At 40.5% G+C, this 18,894-nt stretch overlaps 1 protein-coding gene across 1 annotated transcript in view; it reads right to left on the reverse strand.

The window, feature by feature from the left end:
• Positions 1 to 18,894, reverse strand: part of SSBP4 (single stranded DNA binding protein 4) — a 510,052-nt gene that overhangs the window by 284,718 nt on the left and 206,440 nt on the right. Inside the window, exon 4 of the mRNA XM_073686385.1 lies at positions 14,578 to 14,662. Coding sequence (XP_073542486.1) covers positions 14,578 to 14,662 — 85 coding nt within the window. The remainder of the gene's footprint in view (positions 1 to 14,577; positions 14,663 to 18,894) is intronic.

An 18,894-nucleotide genomic window follows, 5' to 3' on the forward strand; every position in this document is an offset into this window, starting at 1 on the left:
AATTTGAGGGTCATGTTGCAGGTAGTGCAGCAAGAAGGCACTCATGTGTGTTGCGCATCCAGGAGCACCAAGTCCCTGTTGTGTTGGTGGCGAGGTAACAATCATGCTTCCTTCCTCTGTCCTCTCCCCCCAACCTCGCACAACAGAAATGTGATCAAGGTCTCCCTCATCTGATGAGTCTTCCATCAGTTCGTCCTCCACTTCTTCCTGGGCTCCTGCACCTTCCTCACTAGTTTGGCTGCTACCATGCGCCCTGGTAAAATCATCTCCCCCACCCTCACATGCCTGCCGCCTTGGTGCTGCCGACCGTCTGGACCTTGCAGATGTTAGCCCTTCCGCATACAACTCCTCCTCCTCTACTTCCTCCACCTCCTCTTGTGCCACCACCTGACTCCGAATTCTGTTTAACATGTGCTCCAGCATGTAAATCACCGGAATAGTCATGCTGATAATGGCATCGTCAGCACTAAACATCTTCGTCGCCATTTCAAAACTGTGCAGAAGGGTGCATAGGTCCCTGATCTGAGACCACTCCTCCAGCGTGATTTGCCCCACCTCTGAATCTCGTTGGCCCAGGCTATACGTCAGAACGTATTGCACCAGGGCTTGTCGGTGCTGCCACAGTCGCTGCAACATGTGCAGAGTTGAATTCCACCGGGTAGGCACATCGCATTTTAGCCGGTGAAGTGGCAGGCCCAACGACTTCTGTAGAGATGTAAGTCGCTGAGCTGCGGGATGCGAACGGCGGAAGTGAGCACACAGCGACCGTGCCCTCTGCAGAAGGCCATCTAGTCTGGGATAGTGGGCTAAAAATTGCTGGACAACCAGGTTCAACACGTGAGCCATACAAGGCACGTGTGTGACATTGCCCCGGCGAAGGGCCGCACCCAGGTTTGCAGCATTGTCGCACACGGCCTTCCCTGGTTTCAGGTCCAGTGGAGACAACCATTCATGAAATTGGTTCTCCAGAGCTGACCACAACTCCTCAGCTGTGTGACTCACATTTCCCAGACATTTCAATGTAAAAACCGCCTGATGACGTTGAGCCCTACTGCCAGCATAGTAAGGAGGTGTGCAGGATCCCTTCTGCACAGTTAGAAAGCTTGTGGCATGACCAGACAGGCTTTGGGTGCAGGTGGAAGACCGAGAGGAGGTTGAGGAGGCAGAAGCAGTGGAGGAACTTTGACATAAAGAGGATTGACGCACAACTCGTGGGGACGGCAAGACTTGGACAGCAGCCCCTTGTCCTGCTGTCACCATAGTTACCCAGTGCCCAGTCAGCGACATGTAACGCCCCTGTCCATGCCTACTCGTCCAAGTGTCTGTGGTGAAATGCACCCTGTCACACACAGAGTTTCTCAAAGAAGCGGTGATGTTGTGTGCGACATGCTGGTGGAGCGCAGGCACACCTTTCTTTGAGAAGTAGTGCCGACTGGGCATCTGGTACTGGGGCACTGCGACGGACATAAGGTCTCGAAAATCCTCTGTGTCCACCAGGCGGAAAGGCAGCATTTCTGTAGCCAAGAGCTTGCAGATGGTGAAATTCAACCTCTTAGCTTTCTCATGGCTAGGAGGAAATGGTCTTTTACTTGTCCACATCTGAGGGACCGAGGGCTGGCTATTGTGCTTAGACGGGGTTGATAAGGGTGTCCCCGGCAAACTGCCGGTCTGTGAGGAAGATGCAGGCGGACATGTTAGGTTGCCTTGATCCAAAGGTGGTGCTATCGATGTCGGACAGCGCTCAAGACCAGCTGGTGTTACCACCTCCAAAGAAAATGATGACCTGCCAATCACGCTGGCTGTTGCGGGTAAAGAGGTGGCAGGTCTGCGCCCCAAAACAGGTGTGACTGCTGTCCCCCTAGTCACAGAGGATGAAGAGGCCGCGGATGCACAAGATATGGCAGACGGTGGTTGGCCCGGCCGGCTAGGCCGCATTGTAGCACACTGAGCTTCCCACTGCAACTTATGCTTCATGTCCATGTGCCGGTTCATGCATGAAGTACTCAAACTATGTATTTTTTGGCCTCTACTTAGCTTTTGCTGACAAATGTTACAGATAACACGAGTTGGGTCATCTTTATCGATCTGAAAAAATGCCCAGGCTATGCAAGGCTTAGCACCCATGCGACCTGAAGAGCCACCACGACTTGTGGTGAGAGGCAGAGTTGTGTTTGAGGATGCAGTTGTTGACGTGCTTCCAGTACTACGTCTCTGTCCAGGAAGGCGCAACCTGACCTCGTCGTCACTAGCATCTTCCTCCACCTCCTCTGCTGACCTCATCTCTTGGCTGACTGTGGGTTGACAGTAAGTGGGATCTCCGACCTCATCATCATCACCCTGTGCGTTATCACACCCGTCGTCCTCAGAGCCAACCTGTTCCTGCCCTGACAAAAAACTAAAGTTGTCGCTCCAATCAGGTATTTGAGTCTTATCATCGTCTTCCTCATTGTCTCCACCAACAGGAGTTACAGTTTGGGAATGAGGGTCTACATTATGGTCAGAACCTTCTGCGTCTGGTCCTGGATCCGACTCATAAAGATTCTGGGCATCAGTGCAGATCATTTCCTCGTCTGGATTCACAGAAGCGCTGGAGTCGACCTCTGATTCCCAGGCTATAGTATGAGTAAACAGCTCTGCAGACTCAACCATCTGTTCTACCTCATACTCAGACGGGCAGCTGGAGATTTGGGAGCTGTGAGGAAGCAAGTGCGATTTGGGTGACACCTTTGAGGACTGGAGTATTTGTGATGTTGAAGTTGATGTGGAGGAGAGCCCACTTAAAGGAGCACTTGATATCCGTTGAAGCACCTGCTGTTTTTGTGCCTCATCTGGAATTTGTAGCGATTGGCGTGGCCGTAAGAAAGGGATCTTATCACATTGTCCGCTAAAAGAAGTAGACATTTTAGTTTGGCTGGAAGATGGTCTTTCTTCTGCACCTACCCCACGGACACAACCTTTTTTCCCCTTCCCAACACGCCTATTCCCCTTTCCACCAGCAGCAGGCCTTTTTCCACTCATTTTGGTGGTTAACTAATTCACAACTCTGGAGTTGTTTGCACAAAAAAACAATGGATGGTAACCGAGCAGAGCTGAGTGGCCAAACTGTGGTATTAGGCCAAAACTATTGGCTGGGTTAGATACAGAAAAAAATTATTTTTAATTTGCAACCTGATGGAGGTCAGTATAGATGGACTAATAGACCAAGTCCCACACACCGCTAGAAGCCCAAATATTTTTTTAGAGCTAGATGCAGAAAAAAATTATTTTTAATTTGCAACCTGATGGAGGTCAGTATAGATGGACTAATAGACCAAGTCCCACACACTGCTAGAAGCCCAAATATTTTTTCAGAGCTAGATGCAGAAAAAAATTATTTTTAATTTGCAACCTGATGGAGGTCAGTATAGATGGACTAATAGACCAAGTCCCACACACCGCTAGAAGCCCAAATATTTTTTCAGAGCTAGATGCAGAAAAAAATTATATTCAATTTGCAACCTGCTGGAGGTCAGTATAGAAGGACTAATAGAACAAGTCCCACACACTGCTAGAAGCCCAAATATTTTTTCAGAGCTAAATGAAGAAAAAAATTATTTTTAATTTGCAACCTGATGGAGGTCAGTATAGATGGACTAATAGACCAAGTCCCACACACTGCTAGAAGCCCAAATATTTTTTCAGAGCTAGATGCAGAAAAAAAATATTTTTAATTTGCAACCTGATGGAGGTCAGTATAGATGGACTAATAGACCAAGTCCCACACACCGCTAGAAGCCCAAATATTTTTTCAGAGCTAGATGCAGAAAATTTTTTTATTCAATTTGCAACCTGATGGAGGTCAGTATAGATGGACTAATAGACCAAGTCCCACACACTGCTAGAAGCCCAAATATTTTTTCAGAGCTAGATGCAGAAAAAAATTATTTTTAATTTGCAACCTGATGGAGGTCAGTATAGATGGACTAATAGAACAAGTCCCACACGCTGCTAGAAGCCCAAATATTTTTTCAGAGATAAATGAAGAAAAAAATTATTTTTAATTTGCAACCTGATGGAGGTCAGTATAGATGGACTAATAGACCAAGTCCCACACACTGCTAGAAGCCCAAATATTTTTTCAGAGCTAGATGCAGAAAAAAATTATTTTTAATTTGCAACCTGATGGAGGTCAGTATAGATGGACTAATAGACCAAGTCCCACACACCGCTAGAAGCCCAAATATTTTTTCAGAGCTAGATGCAGAAAAAAATTATATTCAATTTGCAACCTGCTGGAGGTCAGTATAGAAGGACTAATAGAACAAGTCCCACACACTGCTAGAAGCCCAAATATTTTTTCAGAGCTAAATGAAGAAAAAAAATATTTTTAATTTGCAACCTGATGGAGGTCAGTATAGATGGACTAATAGACCAAGTCCCACACACTGCTAGAAGCCCAAATATTTTTTCAGAGCTAGATGCAGAAAAAAATTATATTCAGTTTGCAACCTGATGGAGGTCAGTATAGATGGACTAATAGAATGATGCTATGCCCAAAAGATTTTACTTCACTAGGTGCAGTAAAAAAATTGGTATTCTATACACAGGTGGTATATCTTGCAACACAGATAGGCTACTCCACTGACTAACACACTCTGCAATAGGCCAAAAAGGATTAGCTTTGCTAGATTCAGCCAAATGCTGTGAAAAAAACTTGCACAGCACTGGCACAGACCTGCCTGGCAAAAACTGATAGGAACTGATGTAACCTAGTCCTGAAAAGGACTGCAATTACAATTAGTCTTTACTCCCACAATCTATCTATTTAAGAGCACAGACCTGCCTGATAAAAGTCGTAGGAAATGCTGTAACCTAGTCCTTAAAAGGACTGCAATCACAACTATTCCCTACTCCCAAGCTATCTGTATATTTGTGCGAAAATTGGCTTGAAATTAACAAGGTATAGCGCACACAGCAACAGCGGTGCCGTCTAACACGCAGCTGCAGCAGTGAGAAAATGGTGGCGACGGGGAAAATGGCTTGGTCTTATAGGGCAAGGACATGTGACATACACTGCCAATGACACATGCCCTTGCTTGTGTGAAAAAAAGCACTTCGCTCCGTGTGTGCGCTGCTGATAGGCTGACAGATTGCACCTCCCCACTGTAAATGCGGGAAAGAGAAAAAAAAAATGGAGATCTTCATTGTTCCTGCAGAGATCCATCCCCTGCCCCTCCCCCCGCCCCGCTGTACACTCAAACTGCGTATTAACATTAATTTTCATCATTACTGAGAAAAAATCCAGTTATGATTTTGGTGCACGAACAGTTATCGAACATAACCTCGAACAGCCGAATTTTTCTCAAATTGTTCGTGTTCGCCGACCGGCTCGAACACCGCCCAAAACAGCTCGAATTTGAGATTGGCGAACAGTTCGAGTAGAACAACGCTCATCTCTAGTCATCACTATTAAAGTCTTGAAACGCCCTTTAAGGTCTTATTCAGAAGTCTGTGATATTTCTTGTGAGCAAAAACACGGACCATTATTGATCAGTGCTTTTGATCTGAGTTTCATCAGTGTTTGGTCAGTCTCAGTTTTTACCATCAGTGTTTCATCAGTGAGAATCAAAGTAAATAAATTACAAAGCTTCTCCTATCCTATGTTAAAGGCGTTGTCCACAACTAGGACAACCCCTTCTTAAATTAAATGTTTGGCCCCGATAAAATAAAAACACCTTTACTCACCTCCCGTGCTGGGACCATTCCAGCCGTGTCGGCACTCACGGTCCCGGGACTCTGATGCGGTGGAATGACACGTGATGCCTGGCGCCCAATCAGTGCTGGCGTCACTGTCCCCGCCTTTGGACATACTGAACATGAAGAGGAAGCCAGGGCTGCAACTGATCCCGGACTTCCTCTTCATGTTCAGTTGGTCTGAAGGCGGGGACAGTGACGTCAGCGCTGATTGGGCGCCGGGCATCACGTGTCATTCCATCGCATCAGAGTCCCGGGACTGCGAGTGCTGACACTGCTGGAACGGAGCCAAAACGGGACGTGAGTATAGGTGTTTTTATTTAATCGGAGCCAAACGGTGAGTTTAAAGGGGTATTCCCATCTCCAAGATCCAATCGCAATATGTAGTAGGTGTAATAACAATAATATTTGCAAATACCTACAATTATAAACGTAGTATAGTTTTTCTGATTTGCTATGTCTTTCCTCATGTGCAGGCATTGCAGGACCTTAGATATCCATAGTTACGACCACTAGCAACTAACTGTCACTTTATCAGTGGACGTAACCATGGATGCCTAAGGTCCTGCAATGCCTGCACATGAGGAAAGAGACATAGCGAATCAGAAAAACTATACTACATTTCTAATTGGAGGTATTTACTAATATTATTATTATTATTATTATTATTATTAAACCTACTACATATTTGGATAGGATCTTGGAGATGGGAATACCTCTTTAAGAAGGGCTTGTCCTGGTAGTGGACAACGCCTTTAATAGCAGAGATCACATAGATTACACACTGATAGGTAATTTTAATATTTGACTTGGATCAAAAGGGGACTTGCCTCTGTCATTTTTTGTGGACTACTCAGTCCACAGTAGAATACGGACATGTGAACAGTCCCATAGAATATAATGGGTGCATGGTCTAGCCATGAGAATCACTGATAGAACACATATGTAATTCCTAGACGTTTGAATGAGGCCTAAGTTGTATACCTGTAGGATACATTTAGAAAATGTACAGAATGTGGTGAAATGTTACCTGACCAGTTATGTTAAGTCTTCAATTGTTTTTATGAAAAGGAAATCGACAGCACACTCATCGAATATATAGGATTGATTAATAGTATGTAGTGCCTATTGTGCAAGACTGACTGTACAGTAGATCGGCCTACCCTCCAAACACGGAATAACATCTCGTTGTACTATCGCTAACATCTCATCATGTGTTGTAAGCCAAGTGTAGAGTGTAAAAAACACCTTAATAAAGTACATTCATGAGCTCTATATGGGGACATGTGAAAGAAGTCACATCCGCTGATCCAGTGTAACACTCAAGCTGTGACCATACACAGTGTCTGAGGAGCAGGACTGCGTCTTTGGAAAAACAATATCTCTCAGATTCAGTAATATGTTTGTGGTCTCAGGAGTGAGGTTTTTCTGCAGCGCACAGTGGGCTCCTCTCTTTCTTTTCTCCCCCCGCATGTCCCCAGTTTATTCAGTCCCTGCTGTTACCACTGATCTGCCAGCTGCCACTGTGAGTCTGTTTCCCCCTCTCTGACATAGCCATTACCTCCCAGTTTGATCAGTATCACAGCAACAACACCAAACGGTTCCCCTGTTGGCAGAGGGCTCCCCGCGTGCCTGCTCTGCCCATATTTCTACAATGCAATGTCATGACACTGGGAGGCCTGCCTCAATTTCACGTTTTGTACCAAATGGTGCCCCGCTTTGATGCTCAGAGCAGGAGGCAGGGGGTGGCTCCAGGCGACTTTGTTTTAGCCGTACTCTGATGTTCTCTAGAAATCAAATGCTTGGGTGAGCATCTTGAAACCGAAGCAGCTCTGCCGTACCCCAGCAATGCTGAAAAATTACAATCCATAAGATCTAATATTCAAGTACTGAAAAAGAATTTGTCAGCTACTCTACAGAATACCATGTTAGAAATGCGCTGAATTCATACGAGATCATAATCCATTAAAAATTCCAACTCCCTGATTAGAAACTGTAGATAATTGCTCACAAGAGTCAAAGTCATAGTCTGAACATGCTCCATAAAATACCATTGGCGTTAGTGTCGTATAATGATGAAAATACGGCAGATTTTGGACATGAGATTTACTAGGAATCTACATCCTTTTGCATTCGGTGGGCAATATCTTTGTTATACTACTTCTTCATTTATCCATAGTAATGGCTGGTAATTCCTTTTTCTGAAGACCTGGAGAAATGATCTTACATATACAATGATCTGTTTCTTTGTAGACTATGTGATAGCAAGTCACATTCATGGTGTCAGATGCTTGAAGAGCATTTCAAGGTCAGGAGCGTTTGTTCTGGCCAGATGCACTTTGTTACCTGTACCCAAAGTACTAGCAGTTTTGCAATATCGTCTTGGACAAACACAGCACTCTGTATCTTTCCATCATCTGAAATCATTCCATCTGGGACAGCGGCCAGTTCTTGAGCGAGGAAAATCTTAGAAAATCCTGTACACAACTGATGGCATTAACCCTGCCACAGCCAGATGTGCCAGCTATCAGAGCTTTTTACAGGCTTCACTGCTAAGCTCTAAATCCAAGTTCTAGAACGTCTGTAAATAAGGGATGCTAATTTATTCATTATGATGCCGATGTTATAGCCTAATGGTCTGTGCTCACCAGATTTGTCACATTTTCACACCAGCAGTTTAGGGATTCTTCGAAAGTGTGCATTGTGGTCAGCATCAATATTTGTGAGCCCAAAACAAGAGTGGGTGCAGATCACAAAGGAGGTATACATATTTCCATTATACTATCTCCGTCTGTTGACCAAACAATGGCCAAAATCCATAAGTGTGAAAGTCAGATTAGAAAATGAGTAAACTACTTATAAGAACCATAAAAAGACTAACTCTGAATGAGTTGTCATTATACAGCATTAATTGCAATAACTGCACTAAGACTAGCTGCATCAAACATGGAGTACAGGGAAAATCAATCAGAAATACCCAGAAGACCAGAAAGGGCTTTATCTTTACCTAAGTGTAAAGTATTACATACAGAAGACAGTGCTGCTTTGTGCATTAAAAATCATCACTTTTGTCCACAGTATTGCAGCTCAGTCAATTTGTGGTGAGGCTGCAGTACCAGACACAGCCTTAGGAAAAGAGTGGTGCTGTTTCTAGGAAGAAAGCACACTCTTTATTAAGATGTCAGAGAATTTGTGCATCCGTTTCTTTAAAAAAAGAAAAAGGAAATGACATGAAGATGTTAAAATTACTATATGTGCAGGTCTTTTAGCCACCACATTCAGAGGAGACATTAGCATAAATTATTCCACAGGCATGCAGAGGTTCACTTCTGCTGCACAGCAAAAGAATCATTGCCTGTAATACATGGCAACTCCTTGGAACCAAGCTCACATGATCTTTAAAGTAATCCAGCTACATAAGGAGAACTGAATCCCCTCTGTATCTCATGCATTTAGTGTGTGAGACAGCACAAGGTGACCTGTTGTGTGAGATCATTCTTCCTACTCTTCTTGATGACAAGCAAAGGCAGCGATGAGCATCTATGGTTTATTCGTCATATTTTTTCTAGTCTATGAAATGCTTCACTAAATTCATAACCACAGTTTGCAAACATACGTACTCATGTGGTCATAATTATAGAAATATTACAAAGGTGGTTAGTAAGGAAAGCCTTCTGCTCAGTCCTGGAATGGAAACAATAATAACAAAAAAATAAGAGAATGTTACATACTCTATCTTCAGTCTGGAAAAAATGGCAGATAGTGGACTTTCTTAATGAGGAACTGACAGCTCTCCTGGCATGTCAATTTTAGTAAATACATTTACCCTTGATAAAACAATTCTTCATAAAAAGTAGAAAATCCTCAGCACCATCTGCGGAAATGTCTGTGTTAGGGCACATTTACACGTACCATCCACGGCTGTTAAAAAAACGCCAAATGGTTACATGCAAGCTGAACAGTGGTTGTGTAATGGCTTGTAGATCAAACGTCTGTGCACACAGAATGAGCGTTAATACGATAGTATTGGACTATCATGTTATTGGCAGCACATTACTCGTTTACACCAGACAATGTGATGCCGAGAATGATATATTTTAAGCCTGTTGTATTTTACTCGTTTGTTAGGTGATAGCTGGCCGGTTTATACAGACCGATTCCCAATAAAGCAAGAGTTCTTACGAACGCTCGTTCTAGATTAATATGATGGGTGGAGTGCTTGGTAAGAGATCCTATGTATTTGTTAGTTATGTATAGAGATGGCTATTCTTAGTATGCACCTGTATGCACCAGTTTTCTGTTTGGAAGTAACAGTCAGTCTTTGATATTTGTATACATATTCTCTGTGACCGAGCACTCCACCTATCAGTCTATGGAGGTTTTAATCACACCAGGATCCTACCTACCTTATAAATGTAGGCTTCAGCCTAGGAGAGGATTCACATTAACATAGGTTCCCAGCTAAAGAAGATCGCCTTGTCGTTGGCTGCTGGGCATGCATGAATTATGGGCTAATTATATTCTTTTTTTTCCCATTATCTAGAGCAGTAATGCTATTCAAATTCCATATATTTCATGTTAACATGCTATAGCGCTACAGAGTGCTACTTTATATGTTTTTTATGTATAGAGATGGCTACTCTTAGTATGCACCTGTACACACCAGTTTTCTGTTTGGAAGTGACGGTCAGTCTTTGATAACTGTCCAGTTACTGTTTACAGTGTAAGGGTATGTTTACATTGCATCTTTTTCTGCAATTTTTTTGCGGAAAACACTGCAAAAAGCATTGCACAAGAATCAAAAGAATGGACTTGTTCATTTCTATGAACTTGGTGTTCCTATGCTCAGGCTTTTGAACTTCTTTTAAACGCTTCAGGCTTTCAAAAGATGTAAATTGTTTAAAAGATGTAATTTACATTCTTGAGGGATATCCACTAGGAAGATACTCAATACTTTACAAAATAAAGCAATAGGAAGGCTAAAAAAAATCCCTTGAAGACGCCTATGCATCTTTGCATGTTTTTGGAAGTGTTTTCACTCTAAAAACAGCGTTTTCTTCACTGCCTTAAAAATGATTTAAAAAGTCCAAAAAATTTCAGGAAACAATGTCTAAAAACGCTGAAAAAATGCACAATAACCACTGGAAAAAAGCACGAAACATCGCTCAGGAAAATAACAAAGAACGCTAAAAAAGACACTTAAAGTTTAGAAAAGTACAGAGAATGGGAGAGTTTTCTGAAGCATCTTCTACTTGAAAAAAAGACGTTCTTGATTGCTGGAAAAAGACGCATGCCCTTAGACTGTATAGGGACACATGCTAGTGACATGAGGAATGGTAACACCTAGATTCCAGTGGAAATAACAGAGGAAAGGCACAATGCAAGGTTTTAGGAAGTTCTATAATTATTCTTTTATTATTTACTAAAACAGACATGTCAGGTGAGCGATAAGGTCTTCTTTATTATAGCTTTCATGGAATTATCTTAGGTCTCACTTTCTTGTGCATAATTTCAGATACATAATAATTTGCCTTTTTTCTCTAATATTCAGTTCATTCATTAAGAACTTATTACATGGCATTCATAAAGCATAAAAATAAAGCTCAGTGTTCATTGAGCCTATGTTTAAAGCGTAATAATCATTTTAATTTATTTAATTCATTTCATAAACTAATAGAACATATGAAAATAAGCAACTGTGTAATATATCTTATCAGAGAAATCTGCTTCTTTCTCTGCCAGAAATGATCAGCTATTATCAAATTCTCAATTCTGCGGTAAAATCTGTATTCAGTGAAGACAGACTTCCCATTACTGAGATTGGAGATGGCAGCTGCTATGGATGCAATTATATGTATATGGAAGGAAGGAGGAGCTACAGGCCGAGCTCCTCCTACCCCTTCTATCTACATAGAATCTATCAGTAGTAGTTGCCATCTCCTATCTCAGTAATGGGAAAGTCTGTCTTCACTGAATACAGATTTTACCGCAGAATTGAGAATTTGATAATGACTGATCAATTCTGGCAGAGAAAGAAGCAGATTTCTCTGATAAGATATATTACACAATTGCTTATTTTCATGTGTACTGTTGATTTATGAAATAAAAATGAAAACAATGGTTACGCTTTAAGGAGTTTTTCCCATATTAAATATCCACAGGATATGTGATAAATGTATGATCACTGAGGGTCCCACTTCCAGGGACATTTGCTGTCCTGAGAACAAGGTCCCGTGTGGGAATGGAGTGGTGATATCTGACTACAGCTTCATTTAATTGGGACTAATGGAACAGCTATATCAATCAAGTTCTATCAGAGCGGAGTGGTGGTCTATAATGCTCTTCATTCAGATAGGGGACTTCAATACCACTGATCTCAGTATTGATGAGGGTTTAGTGGTCGGACCCCCAGCGATGATACATTAATTGCCTATCCTGTGGTTAGCAGTGTGTATGACATGCCCCAGCCTATACCATAGTTAGGTAACATGGCAAAAGCATAGTTTATAAAAAGAAAGGGGAAATTATATGAATGCATGTCGTCTATTTTAAAATGTCAAAATCATAAGAATTTTGCCGATAAAAAAGTGAACCCCTACAAATGACATTTTTGAAGCCATTGATTATTTCTTTGCTTCTGCAGAGTTGGTGATATTATGTGAAAGGCAAATTTCTCTCCAGAGCGAGAATAATTGCCTGTGGGACTTTTCTTTGCCTTTCTTTGTCCTGCCACAAAATTTTAGTCAACTATATAGCTGGAGGTGGTGAATAAAACATTAAATAGCGGTGCAGTATATAGAAGCAGTTATATGAAGGTCTGTGATCCTGCTCGTGTATCATGTTAGAGATGTGACATATTAAAAGAGTAATACCTTTTAGAATGTGTGATCTGGTATCTGTTTCCACTGAAAACCCATCATACTGAAGAGGCGGTTGAAACAGCCAGTATCACAGCCAAAAGCTAAATTAGTCCGTGAAACTTCATGAAAACACAGTGAAACTTACATTTTCCTAAAATAGGTTCTCACCTATTTCAAACCTTATCTCTATGCCAGCAAAATAGCAATTTACCTCCAAATACATTCCAGAAATTGCTCTTTTGAAATCGAAATCTTGGTTACAAAAATTAGATTTGTGTAACAATCTGTGCCCATGTCAATGGGAAACCTGTCTTCAACAAACATCTTAAAGTAGAACTATGTCTCCATAAATATCAGAATGAGCACTATTCTGTGCCCCAGTTAAGCCACTTGATGGCTGAAAACCAATCAATTAATTCTACATAGAAATCTAAAAAGTAGAATTTTAGTGTAATACATTATTCATTCAAAGTGGCTCTGAAAAATTCTAAAAGTGTCAACATATTTTAGAGAAATAGAAGGGAGGGGTGAGTGACCCACATTTCTTTCCTGTACCCAACAAAAAAAGGCTCTTTGCAAAAAGTTTAGAAAATACTAGAAATGATCAAGCTTGATAGAAAATTGACAGCAAATCGAGATGGTTCATTCTGACGAACAATTCTGACCAGTGATTATTAGTAGGACATCGAATATACATATTGACAATTTTTTCAAAAAAAAAAAATACTTAAATGCTTTGCAGACTCCTAATTTTTTCAAAGCTTAAAGTTGATATAAATGATTGGGAATCAATATTATAATATGACGTTGCAGTCAAGTTTGGCAGTGCTCAGGAGTTAACTCAATCCTATCAATGGGTCTGTCTATTAAAATAAAACCCTTTATTTGCCCTAATAAGCCAAGGCATGCTGAGATAAGAGAAGGAAATGCCTCGCTCTTTGCTCTAGAGAACTGCAGAGAATCATAGAAATCAATGGATGCCTATTGATGTTAATGAGTGCCCTGTAATGAACTGCTGCCACTGGAAGAGGTGGAGGTAAGGGTTTCCCCAGTGATAACGGCGGAGCACAAAGGTCACAGAAATGGGTCCCATAAGGACCAGCGTAACCCAGAAGTCCTGACGTGTAAACAGGAAGTGCTCCATTAATTCCAATCTTATAGTACATATCAGTCAGTAAGCTGGAGCAAAAATGGGTCACTTTAATTTTTGACCAAAAATATATTCAATGTACAGATATAACAAACTGCAATGGCTATGAAAATAAAAGCACATACATTAAATAAATGTTTTACAATGCATCCAAAGTAAGGCCAGGGTCACAAAGAGTGCTAAATGGCTGCTTGAGTTTTTTAATGCTGAGGTCTTTGTACAGGTATTTAGTGCACGAAGGGTTAACAGAATACATGGCTGTTGACTGCTGAATTTTTAACCAAGCTTCCATGGGAAACATATTTCCTGAACCACGGAGGTTCCAATTAAACAGAGAGCCCACAGCCTGCCCGCTAGAATATATGTTCGGCCTGAATCATACACAAATGTGCCACAGCCAAGTACAATAGCCGCACGCAACAGGCTTTCCTTGGCTCAGATTGCCGTTTCTTTTTTTTTCCTTCTTAAGACTTTCCAGCTGTTTTTCTATGTTCAACCAGAGTCTCATAAAAGATCAGTAAAATGTTGTTAAATTCGGGGAAAATACCAAAAGAAAAGTGTGTTACATTTTAGTGAATCAAAGAGTGGTAAAAAAAAGAAAGAAAGAAATACACATCATTTTGAATTTATTTTCACCTAACCCTTTAATTATTGTCACCATTGGGTAGTCCATGCATGAGAAAATGGCATCTGCACATAATGTGTCCTAGACACGACACCAAAGCAGCATTTTTCTTCATCATCTAGCGTTATTTGCATTGTAAGACAAGAGAAACCATATGGATCATTTAAAGAACAAAAGGTTCATAAGGTAGTAGCGGGGTGTTAACTTACATAGTCGTGGAACGCCTTCGCTTCACTGGAGTGTTCACAGGTCTCTCGTCTGTCAGGTGCTGCACAGTACAAATCCCAAAATACGCTGTATAATGTCAAGGAGAGAAATAAGTTATGACTAAACGTAAAAAAAACACAGCTGAATTACATAGTTATCCATGATCGATTAAAGTACTAAAGTGCTATGGTAATGATTGGTTCCCCCACAAAACACTGTACATTGTCATAGTTTAATGACAGGTCAGTAATAATGACAGAATAGGATCTACTAACAAAAAGTAGTAACTTATCAAACTCATTACTGTGACAACGTAAAACTGCTCAATTCAAGAGTCAATGTGAATGAAATGTATCAAAACTTTGCTAAAACTCATGTACGCATAAATAGTCTGACTAAAGGTGGCCATAAACATTAGACTGGTGGTCCCAAGTTGTGTGGCTCGTAACCCCAGATCTGTGGCTCACTTATGACCATATGCACTGGTTACATTAGATCATCCACATTGACAATACTGTAGACGTACACTATAGGAACAAAAATGTTTTGGAACACACTTCTTAATCAGTGAATTACATCACCAAGCACAGTGCCAAGAGTCAGATGGAACGGGGTAAGGCACACCAACACTGGACTCTAAAGCAAGTGGAAATGCGTTCTGTGATGGGACTAATCTAGACATCTGATGGACAAATATGGGTTTGCCACGTTATCATTAGCTGCCTCGTTGTATTATGCCAACTGTAAAGTTTAATGATAAGGGGTTGTTTTTCACGGGTTGGTCTAGGACCTTTAGATGCTTCCAGAAGTGGCTTTTACAGCATAAGCCTATAGTGCATGAGAAAGAGGGTCAGAACGTTACGCAATAGGCTTACATTGTAAAAGAGACTTCCAGTTCACGCATAGAGTAATCTGGATTGCCTCAAGAGCGGTGACATCATTCAGAAATGGAGCAGCGCTGGATACCGGAAAAGACGGTGGTAGGTTAATATATTAACACATTGACACTACAGTTTATACACATATACACAGGTTTAGGGGAAAAAGTTAAAGGGAAGGATTCTTTAATCCAATGGTTATAAAAATTAGCTCTTCTCCAGAAACAAGAAAGCTGGCTCTTCAGTGCTATCTATCGGAGGTAGCTCAACCTAAAGGTCAATATCAGACCCTTTAAAACACTTGCCACATGGCTTGGATATTTATTCAAACCAGAGTCTTCTCCAAAAGCAAAAGATACCGATTTGCACATAGCTGTTTCATGGTGTTTGCCTCTTGTCAGTGCAAAGAAGGGTGTTGGTTGGTTGGGGAAGAAAACCTTTTGGAGAAGACTCTTTTTTCGCTAAATATCCTATGTGGTAAGGCTCTTTGACCCATTTAACGTCTTGTTTTTTTTTACAAGTTTCTTAATTTTTTTTAACAACTAAGTCATGGCGTCACCACCGCAGCGGCATGCTGGACCAGCGGAAGGTGAGTAATGCTGATTTATTTTCTTATTTTTACCTATAACAAGCCTAAAGATATTAAAAAGCTAATCCTACAAAACCCCTTTAAATATATTCTGCTAAATAATCATTAAAAATGTTTATACCTTATGAAATGACACTTTTAAAGAGGCCTCTGATAAAATCCACGAGGATAAAATAAAAGTTTTCTGGTAAAATGAGGAAATCAGTCAGGTTAGTAAAATAACCCCACAATACCACTCAGGGCTTAGCATGGGACAACTTAAAGCTTCCAAACCGCACAAACCTCTTCCAAGACATACTGAGCCTACAGGATTTGGCCAAAACTGTTATGTATTCTGCTAGTTCTTGGTTCCAGGACCATTGCCTACAAATATGTTAGACTTGGATATTTTCTTATTTTTTTGGGGGACCTTTTTTCAAAGTATTATATTTGTAGCCACAAAAAGTAATAATCCAGCTAGAATTCTAGCACGTTACACATCAAGAGCTAAGTGTTCCATTTTAGAAATGTAATTAAAATCTACTCCCAACATTCTTCTTTGACAAGACTTGTGAATCTATGTAGACATTAATTAAATGTATGATTGAGTCTGTGCTTTTAAATATTAACTATTATTTTAAATACTAAGAGACGCATTACTTTTAAATTAATTATACATTTTTATCCAGAGGAGCATTTTATCAATGGTTAGGCTAACAATGAATGAATCTATTAAAGATTGTCCAAAAAGTTTTCATCAGGTTCAACAGAGATTTAACTTTACGCCAAATGTACAATGATGAAATTTTGAAAAATTGTAAATTTACTATTTATGATATTATTAGTCAGAATGTTGGAAAATAGTTTTACGTTGAGATCTGAAGTTTTAATCATGCCTGGCAGGCTTAATGGAGTCGTGGCTACAGGGAGAAAATTCGGTTATATTCTCCCTGCAGCTGCTCACTTCCAGTCATCGAGGCGACACGGAAAGCTCTGTATAATGAGCGCAGCTGTAATCACACCTGGCACACTGACTGACAGCCTGCGTGCAGTTAGTGCAGAGTAAGCTATCGCTCAGTGTGTTGGAGAGTGATTAGAGCTCTGCTCACTGTATAGAGAGTGGTGACTTTAACAGCCGCTGCACCACCCCGGTGACTGAAAGCAGTAGACTGAAGGGAGAATAAAACTTCATTTTCTCCTTGTAGCTGCTGCTCAAGAAAGCTAGCCAGGTATGATTTACCGGCAGTTTACTTGCATATTATCAGTGGAGGTGACAGGTTTCCTTTAAGTCATCTTTGTTGGAAAATCACCTTGTGAACAATTGGCCACATTGGAAGAAATGTATTACTAAATGTAATCATTAGTTTTATATTATTAGGAAGATGGCCAAATATTATATCTTTGGTTATAGTGGAAAGAAATTTGCTCCATGTATTCCTTTTACATGGCTTTTTCCTGATAATTAGCTTTTGTAAAACATAACAGGGATCAGCCAACAAGTAAGCTGACACTTTTTTTTATAGCAGATCACATCTTTTATGTAAGTTTAACATACAATCATAATTGTCAGCAGCACATCTTCCCATGTAAACAAAGGATGTGCAGCAAACAATAGTTTTCTGATTCACTACAAAAAAACTCAAACTACATACCCCAATAAGAATGGGGGTGAGATGTTATTGAAACACGCATAAGATATTTTCATACATTATTATATTATAAATTATTATAATAGATTCACATACTCCTAAAAATCCAGTAAGTTATCCACCATGATTTTATAAGTAATTTCTTATGAGGTTTCACATATTTCTATTTCACACCTTATTATTATTATTATTATTATTATTATCTGGAAATATACAATTTCCCCCCTTATATCATTTCTAGAACTGATAATAACCCTAAGAATAAACCATACCATGTAACTATCATTTCAGGAGCACTTGCAGTAGTGTGTGTGTGTGTGTCTGTCTCTAGCTCCTCCCTCTACATAGAATATTAAAAGTACCAACTGTAATCTCAGTAATAGGGAAATCTGTGTCCACTGAAGACATATTTTAACCATGAACTATAGAACATTTAGAAGTGAATATAAGACCAGGAAGGGCCAGCCTTAACTATGGCGAGAGGGAACCTGGGTAATTGCCCAGGACTCCTATCCCCATAAGGGCCCAAAGACAAATCTTAACTACTGCAGGTTAAGTGAGCCAGTCAGTCTGTGGCTGCCTGACTTTACTATCAGTGCAGTTTTCAAGGTTAGAAATGTAGAAGACCTTTTGATGACATCATATAACCCTGTGAAAGTAAGGAAGAACTGAAGAGGAGAGAACCTGGTATATCTTCTACACTATGTGTGTGTATATTTGTGTGCAAAATGCAATGTGTGAGTGTGTATGTGTGTATGTACGTACGTGCGTGTAACATGCAATGCATGTGGGTGTGTCATATACAGTGTCTGTGTAAAATACTGTAAGCTTAACATACACTGTGTATTTGTGTAGAATGGACATTATGTATGTAACAAACAGTGTGTGTAGCATGGAGTGAATATGTGTGTAACATACAGTGTGTGTAATATACAGTGTGTGTGTTTAGCATATAGAGTGTGTAACAGTGTGCGTAGCATATAGTATATGTGTAACAAACAGTGTGTGTAGCATGGAGTGTATGTGTGTGTAACATACAGTGTGTGTGTTTAGCATATAGAGTGTGTAACAGTGTGCGTAGCATATAGTATATGTGTAACATACAGTGTGTGTAACATACAGTGTGTGTTTAGCATATAGAGTGTGTAACAGTGTGCGTAGCATATAGTATATGTGTAACATACAGTGTGTGTAACATACAGTGTGTGTTTAGCATATAGAGTG

The sequence above is a fragment of the Phyllobates terribilis genome, unplaced genomic scaffold (genome assembly GCF_046119375.1).
Source record: "Phyllobates terribilis strain yellow unplaced genomic scaffold, ASM4611937v1 Scaffold_1__5_contigs__length_1240528914, whole genome shotgun sequence".
NCBI lineage: Eukaryota > Metazoa > Chordata > Amphibia > Anura > Dendrobatidae > Phyllobates > Phyllobates terribilis.